The sequence below is a fragment of the Melospiza georgiana genome, chromosome 2, assembly GCF_028018845.1.
Source record: "Melospiza georgiana isolate bMelGeo1 chromosome 2, bMelGeo1.pri, whole genome shotgun sequence".
Classification (NCBI taxonomy): domain Eukaryota; kingdom Metazoa; phylum Chordata; class Aves; order Passeriformes; family Passerellidae; genus Melospiza; species Melospiza georgiana.
In genome coordinates, this window is record NC_080431.1 from 61,448,237 (window position 1) to 61,469,129 (window position 20,893).

Below are 20,893 nucleotides of genomic sequence, written 5' to 3' on the forward strand. Positions count from 1 at the left end.
AAGTGGATGCTTCAATTTGCAGGTTTTGTAAATGCAGCTGAAGGGTTGGATTACTTGCTGAGGCCCTCGTAAAGATTTTTCCCACACTTTCAGTGTTGGATAATAGGTTCCACTGGAGGAGGGCAGCTTAAAATTAGGATGGCAGCATAAAATTAGGATGGCTTTATCCCCTGATGGCTCACAGCTCCTTCACAGGGTTAGTGGGGATGTTTGCAGTGCTGGGGGGAGCTGCAGGCAGCGTCAGTGACCTCAGGTGCCTGAAGGAGTCTGAGGAGGGAACACTGGGGTGTCCCACCTGGGCTGTCCTGGTACAAAGTGGGTTATGGATGCTTTTCTTGCGATTCTGCTTTCCTCTTTCAGTCCAGTGGCTTGTCTCCTTCAATGTGTGCACGTCCCATTTGTGTTCTCTTTTCCCTGCAATCTTGATTTCAAGCTACCAACTGCCATAGCTTGGAATTCTAAGCAGGCCATGTCACAAATTTCCTTAAAGAAATCTTGTCACCCTGGAATGAGAACTGAAAATGTAGGAGCAGGTTAAAGTAGTTATTTCAGACATTGATGACAGCTATTAAGATTTGGAGAATCTAGTTCCTGAAGTGTGTGAGGCACTCTCCATTTTCAGCTGAATTTCTTTGCAGTACAAGGTCATGCTGTGCATGTTCATTGCTGTTGTGACTGATGTGTGGTAGACAGATATTTTTACCTGAGCTTATTTTGGGAGTTGTGACATTGAGGGTATTTTTTGAACATTTTGACCCAAATACATAGAAAATATTACCAATAAGTTAAGTTTTAAGTGAGACAAAATTAAATAGTGTTGTTCAAATTAGCCTAGGTGTTTCATGCACTTACATACAGCATACTTGGTAATCCTTTGTGCAATGTCAATACATTTTTCTACCTTAAAGTCAGAAAGAAATGATTTGTAGAAAGTTGACCTCTGCTTATGCACTCTCTTACAGCTTGGAGTTAATTTTACCTCTCTACAGTAATGCCATGCAAACTTACAGATCTCTCTCTTATTTTGTAGTTCGGGAACACGTGCTACTGCAATTCAGTTCTCCAGGCACTTTATTTCTGTCGACCATTTCGAGACAAAGTCTTAGCCTACAAGAGTCAGCCAAGAAAAAAAGAGAATCTCCTTACATGCTTAGCTGATCTCTTCCACAGTATAGCCACCCAGAAGAAAAAAGTTGGAGTAATACCTCCCAAGAAATTTATAACAAGATTACGAAAAGAAAATGGTAACTTTTTTTTTCTTTTTCTTGTGTAACAATTATAGCATTTATAATTTGATTCTGAAGCTGACACAGTGTATGCCAGCTAAATGCCTATGTATCTGTGCTCTGTTGAGTACCTATATAGAAAGTGCTCTTGGTGCTGAAGTATAAACAAGAGGTAAGAGTGTAACCCCAGAGCAGTTTTGAGAGGGAATCCTTGTTTCTGTGTATTCAAATAGATCTAAAGTGCATTGTCATTTTGTCACTATCTGCTTATGAAATTGCTTGCTAGTTTTGTTTCTCTGGGAGTTTAATATTTGTAATCAAAATTCACTGTAAAACCTTTGCCCTTTATTTAAAAAAAATATTTTTTGAATGGAGGAATCAGTCTCCCAAACTGAGTCTGTGAAAAGACTTGCCCATAAGAATCCAGATTAAAGCCACCCCACCTTTTTAAATTGACTTAGAATTTATATATATTTATATAAAAGTAGTTGACCTCCTTTTAAAACCACTAAGTAGTTTTGGCAAATTATTTTTTACATGTCATCATTATCTTAAATTTCAAGAGATTTCTAGGGATTTTTCACATTTCTTGTTTCTTATCTGCAGGCCTAATTTGTCAGAATGTTCTAGAAAATTATTTGATGTTAAAATATAAATAAAGCCTTGTAATCTGCTATTCAATTTGGATACATTTTTATAAAAATACAAATTTTTTTCCTTAAGGAGTAATATAGTTAAATAAACTGTATGATGTCCTAAACGCTGCTGCAATAAACGTGTTCAGACTGTTGCAGTCTTTTCCAAGACCATGAATACACACTGAAAAAGCATTTAAATGATGACTATCTCTGTAGTAAAAACAAGAAATAAAATATTATGATGACATTCCTAGTTTGACATGGCTCTTCCAGCAAATGCACTCCATGAGCTGTAATGATATTGTTAAAAAAAATCTCTTGGGTGCTGTACAATCACTTGCCTGTGCAGAGCAGAAAACTCATTCCCTTCTTTGGCACGTATCTTTGGGTAAGTGTGCTTGTGTTTGATACATTTACAGAAACAGTTCATTATAACAAATGCAGAGAATCATTCAGATGGAAAGCAGAAAGCAAACCACAGGAGCCATTAAGTTCATTATAGAAAGTGTTCTTTGTAATGTGTAATTATGTCATGCCACTAAAATTCTACGCAGAGCAAGGCAATTGGAAACCCTTCAGTGGAGAAGTCAAATGTAGAAGTTCAACCCTTGTATTTTTGGGCCTCTTTTAATGATGATACTCTCACCTTTTGTACAAATAAATAACTACATTCAGGCTGCAATTACACGGGTATCATATATGCTATTAATGGTATATAATTTTGAGCCTTAAAGAAGAGTTAAAGAGCCAGGTGGGTGTGTCTAGAGTCTCTTCAGTCAGTATCCAGCTATACCAGGGTGATAACTGAGGAGACAGTCTTAGTGTATTCCAGACTCCAAGGCTGCTGCTCCGTCTTTATTTGCAATGTCTGAGTACAGCATGGATATATTGTACATCTCTGGGCTGGAGAGGAGCTTTTCACTGGGGTGTGTAGGACAGGACAAGGGGGAATGGCTTTAAACTGCAAGAGGCCAGGTTTAGTTTAGAGATTAGGAAGAAATTATCATCTGTGATAGTGGTGAGGCACTGGAGTAGGTTGCCCAGAGAAGCTGTGGGTGCCCCATCCCTGGAAGTGTTCACGGCCAGGTTGGATGGGGCTCTGAGCAACCTGGTCTTGTTGGAAGGTATCCTTGTCCAGAGCAGGGGAGCTGGAACTCAGTAATCTTTAAGAAGCCTTCTAACCCAAGCAATTCTGTGTTTCTCTATTAATGACCTTAAAGTTTAATTGCTTGGGAAGCAGCTGCTGGCTTGAAGTCAGCTGGAGGTGTACTGTTACATTTGCATGAATTTATTCTAATTGTAAAATGAGCAATCTGTAGCTTTCACTTTGCTGTAGTTAATGCTTATGACTGACTGGGCACAAAGCCCTGACAGGCCTGTGGTAGTACACTGTGAAGAACCTCTGAAGTCTTTTACCTCAAGAGACTTGTAGCTTTTGCCCTGCCTTGATTTACTTGATTAAATAAAGACCTTGCAATTGGCTAGATTGAATTCACTTGTCTCAAAAATAGTGTAGTAGTTCATTAAATAAACTACATGGTTCCTACTGTTGCCTGACCTATTGCACTACTTAACCTCTCCAAATGACCTAGATTAGCATCAAGGTTTCCCTACTTAGCTAATAACCTTAGACCTTTTTTTTCTATTTGAAGTTTATTCCTGGATGCCATCAGGTGAATGACTGTAAAGCTTCCCTGGAGTGCCTGTATTTCAAAACCTGAACTTCACTGAGTATCTTTTTCATTCATATATCCACTCCTGTACACTGAAGACCTGTCTCTTAGAACATTCTTGGACGGCCAGCAAAGTGAAATAATTGCACATTAAAAGATTTGTGTGATACTAGCTTGGGATATTGATAGGCAGGTAAATTTCCTCTTAGCAATTCCTAGTCAGAGAGAAAAGAAGTAACTATTACTGAATCTGTGTTGTCCAAGACACTGACCTAAGCTTGGCAGAGATAGCATAGTCTCTGTAGGAGATCCAGTGGCATCTGGAGGCTGGGCAGAATGACCTGTGCCAGTTCTGGCAGCACCCCATATACACCTGTGTTTGGGCCATTGAATTTTTGTGCCCTGCTTTTCTTGCAGTATGGTTCAGTTTTCAGGTAATTCCAGTCAGCTGGGTGATTTCTGTCAGTGCAAGCTGACTTGCTGTCCCCTCTTCCCACCCCCTATTTTTTTGGCTTAGTTTATCACGTAGGCATTTTGGGTTGGTGTCGTATTGCTGTGAATGATTCAAGATGTGAAATCTTGACTGGTTTTGAAATCTGACTCTGTTAAAAACCTTTCTGTAGCACAGCACTAACTGATCATTTAGTAAGCCTTGTGTTTTATCTCGCAGAACTGTTTGATAACTACATGCAGCAGGATGCACATGAGTTCCTGAACTACCTTTTGAACACCATCGCGGACATCTTGCAGGAGGAGAGGAAGCAGGAGAAGCAGAACGGGCGCCTGCCCAATGGCACCGTGGACAGTGAGAGCAGCAGCCCCCCAGACCCCACCTGGGTGCACGAGATCTTCCAGGGAACCTTGACTAACGAAACCAGGTGTCTTACCTGTGAAACTGTAAGTTCTCATGGGCTTTGTAAACACCAACGTGCCGCGTTCAGAGCTGCGTGCTTCACAGTTCATTTCTCCCAGCAGAACAAGACATTAGTTCCTTTCTTCAGTGATCTTTATGTTTGTGTGAATATTTGTGGTTTTTCTTTGTTAGTAAGAACATTCCAGCAGCCGATGCATGAATTGTAGGAAGAGGCATTTGGTCAATATTAGGAAAATGCCCAGTTGGATTTTTTGTCGGTGTGATCATAATCACCTTCAAAATTTAGATCAGAAAATTCTAAAGTGGTGTACTCTTAAACAAAGTAAACTCTGTGATTTAAGGGTGTGAGGTCCTTCTCAAATTTAATGTCTAAATAACTTAGTGTTGTGCTTACTGATGCATCTCATAATTAAGTATTATGAATCAGTTTCCATGGATTCCTGGTTTTTAAATTTAAAGCTGTTGAAATCAAGATACTAATGGTTGGCTTTTGGCACTTTGGTAGTAGACTGGGATTCTCAAACAATATACCTTCATGTTCATGAAAAGTAATCCTTCCTTAAATGTCTGTCCACAGGAATTCTTCTAATACTACATGCTGAGAAATAAACTCTTTCTCTGAGTATGCTATACTAAAATATTTTTGAGAGGTTCTACAATAAGAGAAAAAATGTATTTCATAAAAAATTGGATTTTACCAGCTTGAGAAAGAGTAAAAGCAGCACAATTGAAAAATTACAGTAATTCTGTTATGGTCTGTTCCTTAGAGATTGTAAAAAGCTAAATGGCTGTGGTTTTTGTATAACTTCACGCCAATTTTCTTTAACTTAATTAGGTAATGCAGATATGTCAGCATGACGTTGGAAGGCAGGAATTCATCAAATCTGTATATTTCTCATGTAATTTTCTCAGTCTTCTAGAAATACCCGTCTCTTTTATTTCAAAGAAAAGAGATTGATAATGTAATGTATAATGTAACTGCAGACTATGAGTAATTTAGGTGCTCATTCCATGCTACCATATTTTTTTCTAGCAGATTTCCCCTCCCTAATCAGTATTTCTTGGCAACTGTCAATTGTTTCTCTTCTAGTTCTTGAGCTGTTCTTTTTTTTTTTTCCTTGAAACATGAGTTTAGCCTGAGTCTTTTGACACAACTGGCATCATTACCTTTCCTCACTGTGGCATTATGAATTACTGCTGTCAGGATTTGGATCTAGGTACCGTCCTTAATGCAATTTTAAAGCACTGATATGCTCTTTGCACTGATAAAGCACTGATATTTTATTAGCTAACAGGTCTGTCACAATTTTGAGAATTCTACAAACACTGTGTAGGTTTTTTTTTTTCTATTAGCTGTAGCTAATAGAAATATTCAGCTATTGCTGAACAAGATGATAATCAAAGTAATCTGGAAACTATTTTATCAGGTTCTGTATTTTTTAGTATGTCAGCTTGTGTCCAAAACACAGTGACCTGAAAATGAGCACTTAGAAACACACTTGGACATATTAAATGGGCAATATTACTGTGAATAGTGTCTTATTTTTAAAAATAATGAGTATATATGATTGTTTTGATGCTTATTAGGAGCTGTTGGCATTTAGATTCTTTCTGTATTTAGAAATATAAGCTAAAATGTTAGGAGTACTTGGAAATAGCTCATGTACAAGATTACAAGCAATAGTGGATGAATTTCTGCTTCTTAAGGACAAGACGATAGCCCAATATATTTTCAATTTAAATTGGAAAATTATTGCATATTTAAATACAAAGCATATATTTATATTTATAATGACTGTCACTATCTTTGCTGAAAGTGACAGTCATTATCTTCTAATAGGACAAACCTCCTCAGTGTTCCTAAAATGAGCAAAATTTTATTCTGATTTGGGTTATCCTGGTTGTGGAAAAGAGCGTCCTTCCAGATGCACTGTTTCATTAGCCCATCTTAAAGATAAAAACTGAACTATCTAAAGATGCATCCTCGGTTTAAGTATGGACAGTGGAGTATAAGGAACATAGATATGATTCTTTAACAAAGATTTGTGTTGTGAATTAAGCCAATTTATGAAATTAATATGTTACAAAAGGATTGTAAGTTGTTTTTTCATGTTTTTAATGTGGTTTCTCTTTATAATGCTTTCATCCTTCCTGGACAGAGGCAGAATGATGAAATGAATGTAAATTTTAGGGCTAATTTATAGAAACTATCTGGAAGTTAATTGGTTTTACGGGTTTCTCTCATAGTTTAAGGAAGGATAACAGTAAACCAGAAAGTATTATAATTGGCTTCATTAAATTTTGAACAGCTAAATGTGGCCAGTACCTCTGCAGAGAAATATAGGGAATTGTCAAAACCACCATATCAGTCTCCAGGTGATGGTCTTGCTCTTGGGTTCAAATGACTCTACGAGGCATAGAATTCTTTGGCTCAGTTCTGCTTTGGACTGAGAGAAGGCAGTAAGGAAAATCCCAGTGTTCTCTCTCATATGAGTCCTACAGAGCCTTTAGCTCTGCTCGATTTTCATTTCTCCTTTTTTTTTTTTTTTTAACCAAGATAAGTCACACACTTTGTTTCAGCTTCTTTTAAAACTGCTTTCTGTTTTAGCACACACGGCAGTCTCTAGCTGCAAGAGCTCTTTTGCCAGTGAGCAGATTCACATTGCCAGTGAAATCCCCAGGTGTAGGAAATAATGGATTCTGTGAGTTTCAGCCTTCTGAGCTTTGTGTTCTGTGCAGCTTTGGTCATCAGAGTGCGGCTGAGCTGTGTGGGTGCAGATGATGTCCTTGACGTGGGAACAGCACACCATCCCCTTCAGCCAGAGCTCTGGAGCATCCAAAGTCCTCACTATTACTCAGATGTTCCTGTTAGGAGCACTCAGACAGCTTTTTGAATACATCAGGGCTCCATCCTGCAGGTGCTGAGGTTTTCTGATCATGCCCATCATTTTTTTCATTCTATAGATGATTGAAATATATAGAATTGCTGATTGTGGTCTAAGCATAGTAATGTTTATTTGAAACAGAACCTTTACAAAAAGTGGGGGGAGGGAAACTTGTAAGATTCCAGAGTGGCTTTAAATTTTTTTTTAATTAAAACTGTATGAGTTCATGTTAGAAAAAATCTGTTCAAATAGTAAGGCTCAAAGAATCTTAAAAATTAAGAATAACAATTTATAAATCACCAACCTAAATGGAAAAAATTCCACTTGGCTATTCTTGCAATGAAGCCTTTAATGGTTCCTCATGATCCTAAGTGCACAGTGGGCTGTCTAACCTGAGTGAGGTGTTTTAAGGCCATATTATCACAGAGAATGGAAATTGTCCTTTTGCAAACTTCTGTTTTCAGTACCAATCTCTTTTTGACCAAGTAGAACACATCCTTTCCCTCCTCTCCATTGCCCTTACAGCTTTTGTGTGGGATAAAGCTGTCTGTGAAATCTGTATTGTTTCACGTAATTTTCTTTGATTAGACCAAAAGAGGAAGAATTATCTAATTGCATGTCTGAATAACACTGATCACATGACTCCCTAATTCCAGCTGTCCTAGCTGAAGGCTGCAGCAGCAGAGTATTTTCTGGAACTGATTTTTTTTTTTTTTTTCTGAGCCATTCCTAATCCCCAGTTACAATGATTTCCACCAGAGTTCTTAGTATTATAAATGCAGGTCTGATAATTCCAAGAGTGATTTGCAAGGGGATATTTTGAAGAATTGACCACACAACTAAACCATAACACATCCCTGAATGCAGGAAATGTACAGCACCCTGAAGGTGCAGGTGGCTTTTTTTTCCCACTTTAAACATTCTGGAAGTTTTCCATATGTGCTCTGTGATCTCTCTAAAAGTATAAACATTATACTTGAGCATCTGAATATTGCAGTAGAAATGATGTGTACTGACTTAGTGGTGTTTTTTGACATGCACACTTAACTCTTGGAAAGACTAGGGACAGAACAGTGGGAGCCCAATCTTCTCACAGGTATTAACAGAAGCTTTCAGCTTAATTTCCTGGGTGTTTGGATTTGCCCTGTGTTCTTAATGCTCAGATATGGTTGTCTTGACCATCTGCCTTTTTCTTTTTTTCTCCATGTACACTGCCCTTAGGAGCTGTGTGTTTCTCATCTCTTGATTATTAGAGAACAAATTTCCACTTCCTCTTTTTTTTTTCCCCTTCTGAGTTGAAAAGGGAACATAAATCTCATATGTTTAAAAGATTCAACTTACATTATTTCCCTGTACCTATTTCACTTTTCCTGCATTCAGTCAAGAAATTGCAGCCAGGTATCTTTTCTAAAAGCATTTACTTCTGTATCTAGGCAGAGACCATTGTCATGAGTGGCATTGAGAATATTTAGATACAGAGAGGACACACTAGCAGGCAAAAGTTAAGGTTGCACATCACTGGTTTTTAAAACTTCAATAGCATAGTTGGTTTTCAGGGCAGCTGTGGATTTTTTCATCATTTGTCAGGGTTTGTGGTGGAATTTATTTTCTACTTCTAGAATGTTCTGTTTTACTTTCTTGTTACTCTTACATTTTTGTGAGAATTGGCTGCTATTCTGCCTGTGTCAGACCAAGCTCTCATTTGCCAAATTTAGTGTCTGCTGCTCCTTTAGGAGTATGAGTCTAGCCTGGAATAGGCTTCAAAATATTCATGCTGTTTATTGGGTACACTGTGACATGCAAATACATAACTTTTGGTTCAAGGGAGTCAGAGAAGAACAGAAGTGAGAGCACTAAGCAGAAGAATCACAGTGATTCTGTTCTTTTGAAAAATGTGAGGTGTAGAAGAAACTTGGCATTAATATTGTTGATCTGAAGTCACAACATAAAGAGAACTGGCATTACATACACCCAGAGACTCATACACACCTCACCCTTCCTGAAAAAAAAAAGAGAAAATACAGAAATCTCTGAAATAGGCTACTTGTAAAATTTTTTAAAAGGATATTATAGGGTAAAAGATACATTCTGTCAATAGAACGTGGTACTGAAAAACAGAGGTAAATTAGTATTATTTGTCTTAAGTCTGTTCTGTTGGGTCTTCTTTTCATGCAGGTAAGCAGCAAGGATGAAGACTTCCTAGACCTTTCAGTTGATGTGGAGCAGAATACTTCAATCACTCACTGTTTAAGGTAGGCACAAAAATCCAAATTTTTGTGATTTGCCCTTACCTGTTACCCAGAAAGCAGGAAATAAGCTGCCAGTTCTATCTTATGTAGATTGAAGTGTATTGTTTTGTTGATATTGTACATTTATATGGATATTTCATATTAAAGAATTAGTGTTTACAGCTTTGTTTTTTTTTTTACTCAGGGGTTTCAGCAACACAGAAACTCTGTGCAGTGAATACAAGTATTACTGTGAAGAGTGTCGCAGTAAGCAAGAGGCACATAAAAGGTACAGCACAGTTGGGGAAGGAGACAAATAACCCATGCATTCAATGAAAATACTCTGGTACTGCTTTTGTGTGTCTGTGTAAAGGAGAGAACACTCTTTTCCCCTTAGTTTTTCTACTCTTCTTCCACTTAAAAGTAACTTGCCTTCCTTTCTCTCGCTAGAATTCAATGTGTCTCTTTCCATGAGTAGTGAGAATCCATGTAAAGTGTTTTGGGACTCCTTTGATCATTATTTATTTTACAAATAAGAAAATGAATAGTCTTAAGACCAGAAAAAGTTAAAAAGCCAAGTCTAAACAAATTGTCAGGGGCTAATAAAAAATAATTGCCAATGTCATTGATTGCATGTGACTTCTTAAACTTAGTTTTGTTTTGAAAATGAAATAATTTCTCCAGTTGCTGGAAGATTCGGTTTGATAGCACTTTTTGTAACTGTTGTTGTTAACTGAGTTTCTGATTTCTTGAACATGTTTGATTACTTGTGCCAAACTGCTTGACAGAGCTCCTGGAAATCATCCGAAGCTTGGTGGAAGCCTGAAAACCATTATGTTTGTTTAAAACCAATTCCTGTCTGCCTAATAGTTCTAGTCTTGTTTACACCTTTGAAAAACCTGTCAATTTGTGTACTGTGTGGTTATTTATTACCTGAGAAAGTATTTGGCTGAAGGACTGGGAGCTCTGACATGCTCTACTGGTTATGCCACTGCTGCTGGTTATTTGGTTTACCATGGTTTGCACACACTGATTTTGCATATCTCATCTGCAAGTCTGCCTTCACACATTGCCTAAGCTTACTAATTGGTGTCTGGTAGAGGTTGTGGATCCAGGCCTGGCCTGTGTTCTGTTGCCTGAGCTCTTTTTCTGTGTGGGAGGTAATGTGAGCCATGACCAACATAAATTGGGTTGGCATAAACCTGTACTGTAGGCACTTCCATGGCAAAACACAGCTTTGATTGCTTATGTTTTGGGTTTCACGTGGGGTGTAGGTTCAGTTTCACTGCAGTCATACTTTTCTTCCTTTTCTATAAAACAGTTTAGCTGTGATGGGGACTACTCAGCTCGCAAAGATGGTGTACCAAATTTCTTCACCATTGAAAGAGCTCCAATTACCAAACACAGTTATATTGTAAGGAGAGGACTTAGTTTTGAAAAGAGAGCAGAAATTGTAGCCATAATATAATCAAACTATAACTCACCCTAAAAAATAGTTGCTTCTGTCATCTTTCTGCCCTGCTCCAGCTGTTTTCATTGCCTGGTCCCCTTGTGGGCAGTGAGTTACCAAGGAATTTGTCCACAGTCCCCTATCTTTTGAAAACCAGCCGTCTTTTACAAATTTCCTGACATTCTGAAAGTGTGGCCTTAATAGACCTGTCTGAAACCTGGGCTGTATTGCTGAGACTTTTGAGCTGCCTTTTGGGGCTGAAAGTTTGAAAAGGCAGCGCTGTGCTGGTCCAAGGCACTTGGCTGTGCCAGGAAGCAGGGAGCTCTGGTTTGGTTGCTTTGGTAGGATGGGCAGATTCATTGCCCAAAGATTTGGAAATCTGTGATGCTGCCAGGCCAGCTGTGGTTGGCTGAGGAGGATTTGTAGGTACTGATGTGAGATATCAATACCTCCTGCTAGGGAAAGGGGCCATTGAGCCCTCAGTAGAGCTAGGTCACTTTCTGGCTTTGACTGCTGTAAAACATTGCTGCAACATTTGTACCAAATTTTTGTGCCAGAGCTCAGCCTTATCTTGTTTAGATAGCAGGAGGTAGGTGCATAACAGCGGGCTATTTGTGTCCCTTGGAAATTTTAAATGAATGGCTTGGAAATGAATGGCTAGGAAAACTTGGGAGTAATACTTATGTGACAAAGTGGTGTAACAAAGCTTATTTTAAAGAGCTTGTTTGACTTGGCTGGTTTACTGGGAAATTCAGCTGGAACAGGACCTCTGAAATAGCTCTGTTGCAATACCTGCACTGTACATCACGTGGGATCTAGGTTTTACTTTTGGAACTCCGAAAAGCTATGGGTAGATAGATTTAAAAGTTGAATTCTATGCTGTGTGATCTATATGTCTAAAATACTATGTGAGCTCATCACAGTTGTTTTTATGTAGTATATCTTACTGTTTTAAATACATTTTCAGTTCTCTCTCTTTCAGTCAAAGATCTTTAGTTTAACAACATCGGATTGTTTTGGTTTCTTTTAATGCTTGCAAAGGTTTTTAAAAACTTCAGTAGAACAAATTTCTTGTTTTTTGCTACTGACTGAATTGTTTAGGATGAATATTGAAAATACTGCTGGTTTTTTGGCTTTGCTCTTCCTTTCAGGATGAAAGTAAAAAAGCTGCCTATGATTCTGGCTCTCCATTTGAAGAGATTTAAGTACATGGATCAGCTGCATCGATACACAAAACTCTCTTATAGAGTAGTTTTTCCTTTAGAGCTTCGTTTATTTAACACCTCAGGAGATGCCACCAATCCTGACAGAATGTATGACCTTGTTGCTGTGGTAGTTCATTGTGGAAGGTAATTACTCTGCTATAAACAAGGGACTTTTTTATAAACGTAACTGTGCTTAAAAGAACAACACAAAGCCCCCAATGTCATATAAATCAAATAAAGACCTCTTAGAAAGTAACTAACTTTTATAGGAAAAAAAGTGTTGTGGGGAAAAGCTTTCAGTCCTGACAGAAATTATGGCCTTGTTGCTTTGAGAGATCATTGTGAAACATGGTGACTGTATTTCACATTACAGATCTTTATATGAACTTAACTGTGTTTTAAAAAAACCCACAAACCACACATTATCATACAATAATATTTAAAAACAGTTTCTAAGGAAAACAGCTTTCTTAGGAAGGAAAGCATTATAGAAAGAATAATTTATAAATCATTTCCTTTAGGGTGTGGTTTTTTCCTTAAAGCTTGAGCAACATTTTCTGAAATATATCCACATATTATGAGTTTTGTTGATTACTTTGTTTCTCTGCTTTCAAAATAGGACTGTTAGATTTATATTTGATTTTGCTATATTCAACAAATGTTCTTGTGACTTCAAGAACATTTTAAACCAGCTTGTTCTACAAACTGCTTATTGAGTGGATAAAAGCCTCAAGTTGAAAATTTGAAAATTACAATTTGACACCTAGAATTGCAGAATAATTTATATTGTAAGGTTAAATACTGAAACTCAAAGCAGGGTTACTTTGACATTAGATTAGGTTGCACTGATCACAGTTTCATAGCTAGGAATCCTAATTTCGCTTTCTCTTTGGACAATTTGCTCCACTTATTCAGTTTTCTCACAATGACTAAAGAGTAGACTTAAGATAAATAGATCTCAAATTGGACAATTTTGGAAAAAAAGCCTTTGTGCCGTAGTTTTCTGGGACACTCTTGTTCTGGATTACAGGGGAAAATCTTTCTGGCCATTCTGACCGTTTCTGCTTTCTTGGGGACTTCTCCATTCTTGGAGCCACGAGCAGGAAGGAGATGCCCACGCTGTTTTCGTGGAGATCTGGTGCCCAGACATCTCCCTCAGGATGGCACCTTCCCTCCCTGACCTGGGCACAAAGCCATGGGAGTGCTGCTGGCCAGTTACTGGGGCAGTTCCAGAACTGCTTCAGCTGGGTTGTGCACTCTCAGTTGAAAGGTTCAGCTGCTTCAGAAATTGTGCTGTTTCCTTACTTGAGACCTGATGACAAATAAGGCACTCCTGCAGTTCTGGTGGGTTGTTTTTTCTGGCACAGCCGTGGAGAAATTTCTTGTCTGCCATAACTGAAGAGGCTGAGCATTGTGACGGTTTTAATTGGGAGCCCTTCTCATTGCTGAGCTTCTTGGGACTCCTAAGCTGCCCATTTAATTCAGTTTCTGTTTACAGTGGACCAGATGAAGAGACTGGAGATGAGCAGCAGCTCTACAGGCTTTTTCTTTCTAAAGATCAGAAATAGTTTGAGATCTGTTCTGTCTCTATGAAATATCAGAATGCTTTATTGATTTCACTTTTCTGTCTCTTTTTGAGATTTCATTTATATTGTCAGTGCCTGTGCTGCTCATTCCTTATTTGAAATTGTAATACTTTATTTAGCATAATAAGTAAGACTATTGTGAGGATGATGTAAGTAGAGAGTAAAAAGAAAAAACACGACACATCCAAACAGAAATTGTAGTGGTAGCCATTTTAATTACTGTTAAGTGCTGCTTTTCTACAAGAAAAATAATTAAAAGGAATGCATCTCCACATATATGTAAGTTATGGTTTATGTTCTTTCCTCATTTTGTTTTACAGTGGCCCTAACAGAGGACATTATATTGCAATAGTGAAGAGTCATGATTTTTGGTTGCTTTTTGATGATGATATTGTTGAGGTAAGCCCAACCAGAGCACATGCACCTCTCTTGTGGATCTGATTATTTGAAGTAGAATGACTGGTGTGCTGATGAAAAGAGGCTTCAGCCCCAGTCTAAATGAGCAATAATTGTGTGTGCAGAGCTGTGCGGCACAATTTGACTGTACAACGCTTTGCATTCCATTTAGGTTTTTAAAAAGAAACTCATTTGTTCAGGACCACTGTCTTTCACCATTGTTTAATAAACTGTTTTGTGGCAAGGCAAATAATGATATAGATAAAATGGGTTTTAGTTTACAGTACATAGGAACTTAATGCAATACTTACAGCAGCACTTAAGAATTTATATATAAAACATACATAGCTGCTACCCTCTGTGCAGTTGATGGCTGAGGAAAAGCTGAAACATAACAAATTAAAGAATTATTTGGATTTTATTGTGGTATGTAATTATGTGAAAGTTAATTTGGTTTTACAACAACTTTTAGAGTGGAACCTAATTTTATGTGTATATTATGCAAGACATTCCTACTTCAATTTTTTTTGTGTTTTTACATGCAGAAAATTGATGCACAAGCTATTGAAGAATTCTACGGGTTGACATCAGACATCTCAAAGAACTCTGAGTCTGGTTACATCCTCTTCTATCAGTCCCGGGACTGAGGGGGAGCTGCGGTGAAGAGAGATTCTTGTGTCTCACATCTTCTTGTCCTGGAGTGGAGCAAGCACTGAAGAGAAGGAAAGCAGGGAGCTCTAGGGGCAATAGCACAGTTTGCACACAACTAAGGAAAGAGTTTGGGGTTCTTAAAATGTTTATATCATTTTCATTTTATTTGCTCAGGTATCATGCTGACTACACATCTCCACTGCATCCCATAAAAGCAAAAAGAGAGATACCAGCCACACTTGCAGGAGCTTTCCTTTGGGGAATGCCATCTCAGTGGTCCCAGTCCATTCAAAGCCCATTGAAGCCTTCCATGGACTTCAGTGACCTTTGAATCAGGTTTGGTGCAGTTAGGAGCGTTAGAAATCTGTATTTTATACAGACTTTGTGTAGAAAAGGTAAAGGATTCCCTGTGAAGTTAGTTTCCTGTGCTTAGGTTTGAAAGAGTGAGGTTTGGAAGGTTAACATGTAAGCAAGAAGTTATGTCTGGGCCCAACTCAATTGCCTTCTTGATGGAAGTGGTTTAACTGAGGGTGTGAAGTGGTGTCAGGGAGGCAAGGATGCTTTGCTTCTCTGGAGAAGCTTACATTATTTATAACGTGTGATCGGGAACAATCAGTCAAGGTTATGGCTTTTCATCTCCGTATGGGGAAAGATTTGGTTTGTAATAGTTTATTTTTTATTTATAAATTATTGTAACTTAGGATCTTGTGTATTGTCCTTTATTCTAACAAGTATTGGAAATTTTATATATTAATTTGAATTTAAACTAATTATGTTTAAATATTAAAGGAGAGACAATAAAAATTACAAAAGCGACACCTACAATATCTGAAAATTTTTTAACACAGAAGAGAGATTTCCTTCTGGAGGAACTGGTATCCAACTCAGGTATTTTATTTAATAAAGTCAGAGTAGACTCTTCCCATTAACGGGTGAAAAAAGGGATGTAGAAGACTTAAATCATAAGAAAACGTTGGTGCAGTGGTGGTATACCAGTCTTTGTAGTTCTTTGATGATTTGTTAATGGTTCATACTCCAGGCAAATTAGAATGATTTGGATCGAAGTAAATAATTTTAAGAATATTATTTCCTCTCCTAAAAGCAGATCAACTTCTGTTAAACATTAAATTAAGTCTGAGTAATAAGAAGAAATCGGTTTGGAATTTCATGAGACTGAAGGTATACCACATTCTTGTGAAAGTAATAATATTTAAGTCTTGTATAGTGGAAATTTTTTGAAACTAAGCAGTTTACCTTGCTTTAAGCTTATGAAACAGCGTTAAGAATTAAATCTTGGCAAAACACCTGATCTGTAAGAAATGTGAACTGCTTGACATTCTTCACTTAGGAGTACATTGTCTGACAGTAGCTGAATGTAATTTCTGGAAGGTCATTGGATGTGCATTCCAGATTATGGCAATCAGGTCTTGGATGTCCTTGTCACTCCCTTGTCAGCTAGTGATTTTTACATTACTGTAATTTTCTAAGGTTATTTTATTGGTACTGTTACAACTTTTGAAAAGAATGTCTCCTGTCTGCTGCTATAACTGACTATTTACTTACCTGTATCTTTTAGCTCAGGAAATGACTTCACCTATTCACTCAGTTGAACAAATCTTTAACAGGGTCACTAAATAAATTGGGCTATTTAGCAACTGTCATACTATAACAAATCGCTTTTGTAAGATGCAGAGTTTCTAACGCCTTGGTTTGGCTAGAATTCTTTTATAGAAGATTATGTATCATGATTAAACTACCAGCATTGTAAAGTAAAGGCTAAATATTCTGGGAGGTGCAGAAAAATATGATTGGATTTTTCTGAAAGGATTCAAATAATGTTAACATCTATTTTTTGGCTTTCAATAAAAAAAGGTTTAAGGGGTAAATCAGTTGCATAATGGTGCATGTTAGAAGGATGAAGTCCTTTGCATACTAAAGGTACAGTATTGCAAAAGAACTGTCTATTACCTTTTGCTAGTTTGTTTGGTCTTTTTTTTTCTTTTTCTTTTCTTATTTTTTTTTTCTTTTGTTTTAATGTAGTTGAAAGCTGAGGCTAGTTGATAAATGTTTTATACTTTAACAAAATTCAAAGCATTTTTGTTGTTTCACTGGTTTTACTCCTGCTATGTATTTTTATAAGATACTGACTTTTATTTTGTATAGGGGTTTTGAGATAGTATTCCAAATTACATATTTCGTTTTTCTTTTAGTGCAGCTGAAATAATTATAAGTTCTTCATTAAACTGATATCAGAAGCTGCAACTTAAAACAGAATTAAAAGAGACAGAAATATGAAATATAACTGATTGGTATGTAAAACATTATAGGATTTTTTCTTGACTGTAATACAGTGAGGAGTGTGGGAAAGTTGTCAGTTGTTGTAAATGGTGGAATTTATTTGCTGTGTACCTATGTAAATGTCAATTGGGATTGCAGTCCCTTATTTTGTATATTGGAGCAAAAAACTTCTATTAAATAAAGTTATGTTCTCTAAAGATACATGCTGTATCCTTTGTGGAGTCCAGATGATCAGTCAGCTGCCTTTTGTACTTTATGATGTTTTTTTTAAAAAAAAAAAAAAAACAACTATGTGGAACTTGCTGTGCTAGGCCAGCTGCCCTGAGCCCTGGGCAGAGAGATGTGTTTAAATACACTGCATTAAGTGTCTTAATGTGGTGTTAAGGAAATCACAGGGTGGCAGCTGTGTTTGGGGTGGAGTGCTTCTCTAGCAGTAGTTTTTGGTAAGTCCTTGGTCTCTGAGCTAGAAGAGAAGGGAGTTTTAAATACTGTTCTTCCTGGATTTCTCCTCCCTTAAAAATAAATTTGTCCCTTGCCACAAAATACGTGTCCGAGTTACCCAAGGGATTTCTTGGGTGGCCACCTTGTGGGAGGGAAAACAGAAGGAGAGAAAAATGGGAGAATTTACATCATTGACATGTGAGAGACAAAGGACAGGAGTCCAGCTCACAAATACAAGCTGTAGCTGGTTACAGTGTCCATGGATGATCCGGGATCTTTCTTTGCATGCAGTCCTCTCTTCTTCTGTGATGCAAGTGAATAAACGCGAGGTTTCACAAACAGCTCAGACCATGCCATATTTGTAGTTGTGATGACTGTGTCTGTAGCCTTCCACTGCCCAGAAATGGTGACTTTTAGGTGTTGGGGTACATGTATGAATGGTTAAAAACCAAGCTGTGTTTTCAGAATTTAGTCATAAACCAGATTGCATCTCCTTAGCTGGCATTCAGGTGGTGTTAGCACACAGGGATTTGGGGCCACTTCAGGTCCCCACCACCTGTGCCATCTGCGTAGGGCTGGCAGATTAATGTGGGATCCACAGATCTGCATCCCTCTGAAGCAGCAGCTTGAAGCTGGGTAGGACATCCCGACGTGTTCCCTGTGGAAAACGGTGGTGGTTTCTATCTGTGGGTTTGGTTTTTTGTTTTCATTTTGTTGTTGGTTCGGGGTTTTAAAAAGTCATCTGAGAGCAATTTCTTGAAATTGTGTTCATAGATGAAACCACCTCTTTGGTTACCTTTGTCTGTAAAAGAAGGAAACGTCTCAGTGCATGTTAATTACCTGTGGGCTGCAGTATTACACTGACAGTACTTTCGTGACTTTTCTAAAAGTTTAAACAGTGCAGGTATTGATTGTTTGCTTCCAAAGAGTGGCTGTACTTTGTAAGGTTTCCAGTTTTCCCCACATTTGTCTGAGTTGATCTTAACTTTGTGTGTCTTGGAAATTCAGGGGTTTTTTTCCCTCTTGGCAATACAATATGCACTATTAATGGTTTTGGTCTTACAAGGCTTCAAAGTCCTCTAACCTCTCACAGCATAATGTGAGATGTATAATACATTAGTTTCTTTACCTGTGAGTCTCCAAGAACTCAATTATTACTGAATTAATATTCTGCATAATCTGTATTCAAGGGTGGTTCACTTTGCAGCAGCTTTGCCACTGATTGATTGCTATAAATGAACTGTGCAAGTCAATTACCATGCAAACAAACACAAGCTTCATAAATACAGAGATCCCTGAAATCCATTGTTTCCTGTTTTAATGATAGAGTGTGGTGAGGCAGTAATGAACTTTCTTTGGTATTTGTTAACATATATTCTTTGGGGAACTTCTATACTAAGAGTGTGCTGGATATATAAGGAAGATTGTAGATATCACCAGTTTTGAAATTAACAGAGTAGTATCTTTGGCTTTTTTAATAAAAGTACAATAAATAAAATTATATTCTTTCTTTCTCTCTAGTGGCTTGTGATTGCTGCCTGCATAAGAGCTTGTAAGGGCTCAGAAGAGGGTAAGGTGCTTGGTACCCAGGTCATTGTTATAGAACCCATGTTGGCATCATTAGGGAACTCTAAATACAGAAGGACCATCAGTCTTGTCCTTGATCTGCATTCTGCAGGTTACATAATTCAGGATATCCAGGAGAGAGAATGCACAGCAGGAATCCATCTGGAATTAGAGAGACGTAGCTTTACAATTATTTACTGGCACAACAGATACAAAAGCAGCATTCCCCCAAAAGACAAAATATTGTATTTAGTGCAGATTTTTGGTGTTTGGAGAATTTAGGGGATGCTCAAAACATCCTGCCATTCTTGACTTTTTCATGCCTTTGTGTGTGTTTAATTTGCTGTTTGATATTTCTGTCTGTACACAGATACTTAAGGTTGATATGATTGTATTAATGAGTGCTCCTCCAGAAACAATTTATGCATATATGGAGTGTAATATTTTAGTAGTCTAATCTACAAATATTTTCTGACTCTTCACTAGGAGTCATTTGTGTATTTTCTGTAACTGATTTTAGGAAAAAATAGTGAAGGTCTCAGAATATTTTATTATTGTATTATTAAGTGATTCATTATCTAGGGATGCCTCTGCTCTCGAGTTCATCAGCTGAATTTGAGTGTCATTGGGTCATAGCACAAGGTGATGTGCATCAGCTGCCTTGAGGTGTGATTGTTATGTTGCTTCAACTCTGTTTCACTGAGTGTTGCTTTGTTGCAGTGGCTGCCGTGATCAGCTCTTACAAGATGTGCTAACAGCATTCAGCTGGCGTTGCCTATTTCCAAGCTTGCACATTTATTTGGCATTCTGGAGAATCATTATCCCAACGTTGTGTCACATCCATCTTCTCTGCATCTTCCATGTCAAGGAAGATTGCCAATACACAGCCTCAGACAGTGTTTGGTAAATCACTGAGTTGTATGTCAGAGATGAGATATAAGGTATTTGCACTGACAATATCTGGTGCTTTCTGTTTTTGTCATGTCTCTGTGGTGAACATACTCTTCCATATAAAAAAGATAATTGGAATCATGGGATTGAACAAATGCAACCTTGGTGTACCCTTTTCCTCCTCTTTTTAAGGAGACTGTGAAAGGCATGCAGTGTTTCCCCCTATGATTGCTACATAATCAAAAGCATATTTGAAAAATGAAATATTTGTTTTACACAAGATGCCTTTTAAATTGTTTTTGAGCTTATTTAGAGTTGCATGGCATGGCAATGTTACACAGGGGTCATCAGAAGCAGGTTATGAGAAGACCTGTTAGGAGCTAGATGCCAAAGAGGTGTCACTGTAATTGCTAACCCCAGTCTAATGTGGCCCTAAATTTTGCCAAACAGCTACCAAGAACCTTCAGTGAATATTGGGAGAAAAACTGCATTAATCAGGACTGTACTTGCTGCATATGCAATACTCTGAGACTCTTTTCCAATTTTTTTTCATAAAAGAGAGACAAACCATTTTAAATGTAAAATTTCAATATTTATAGGATGTGTGTTCGCTCTTTTTTGGTTTGTTTTTTTTTTTTTTTTTGGTGAGGGTGTTGTTTCTTTGTTTTTAATTCTGGTAACTTTTCCTGTATTGGAGAGTGTTAAAGGGAGATACTACAAGCTGAGATCAACAGGTGTGTTCCACAAATATATCACAACACCAATTAGCTTTTTTTCCTCCCCATATTTTGCATGTAGAATTATTCATAATTCACCAAAGGAGAAAATAGACAAAAATTACTCTAGTTCCTAAGTTGTCTTTTGTCTTTATTCATTATTGGATTG

At 37.6% G+C, this 20,893-nt stretch overlaps 1 protein-coding gene across 1 annotated transcript in view; it reads left to right on the plus strand.

Moving 5' to 3' along the window:
- USP12 (ubiquitin specific peptidase 12) overlaps positions 1–17,311 on the plus strand; it is a 32,752-nt gene extending 15,441 nt beyond the window's left edge. Inside the window, exons 3-9 of the mRNA XM_058018611.1 lie at positions 1,031–1,244; positions 4,208–4,434; positions 9,472–9,548; positions 9,730–9,813; positions 12,126–12,323; positions 14,086–14,164; positions 14,707–17,311. Coding sequence (XP_057874594.1) covers positions 1,031–1,244; positions 4,208–4,434; positions 9,472–9,548; positions 9,730–9,813; positions 12,126–12,323; positions 14,086–14,164; positions 14,707–14,808 — 981 coding nt within the window. The 3' untranslated portion in view covers positions 14,809–17,311. The remainder of the gene's footprint in view (positions 1–1,030; positions 1,245–4,207; positions 4,435–9,471; positions 9,549–9,729; positions 9,814–12,125; positions 12,324–14,085; positions 14,165–14,706) is intronic.
- Positions 17,312–20,893: the final 3,582 nt, after the last annotated feature.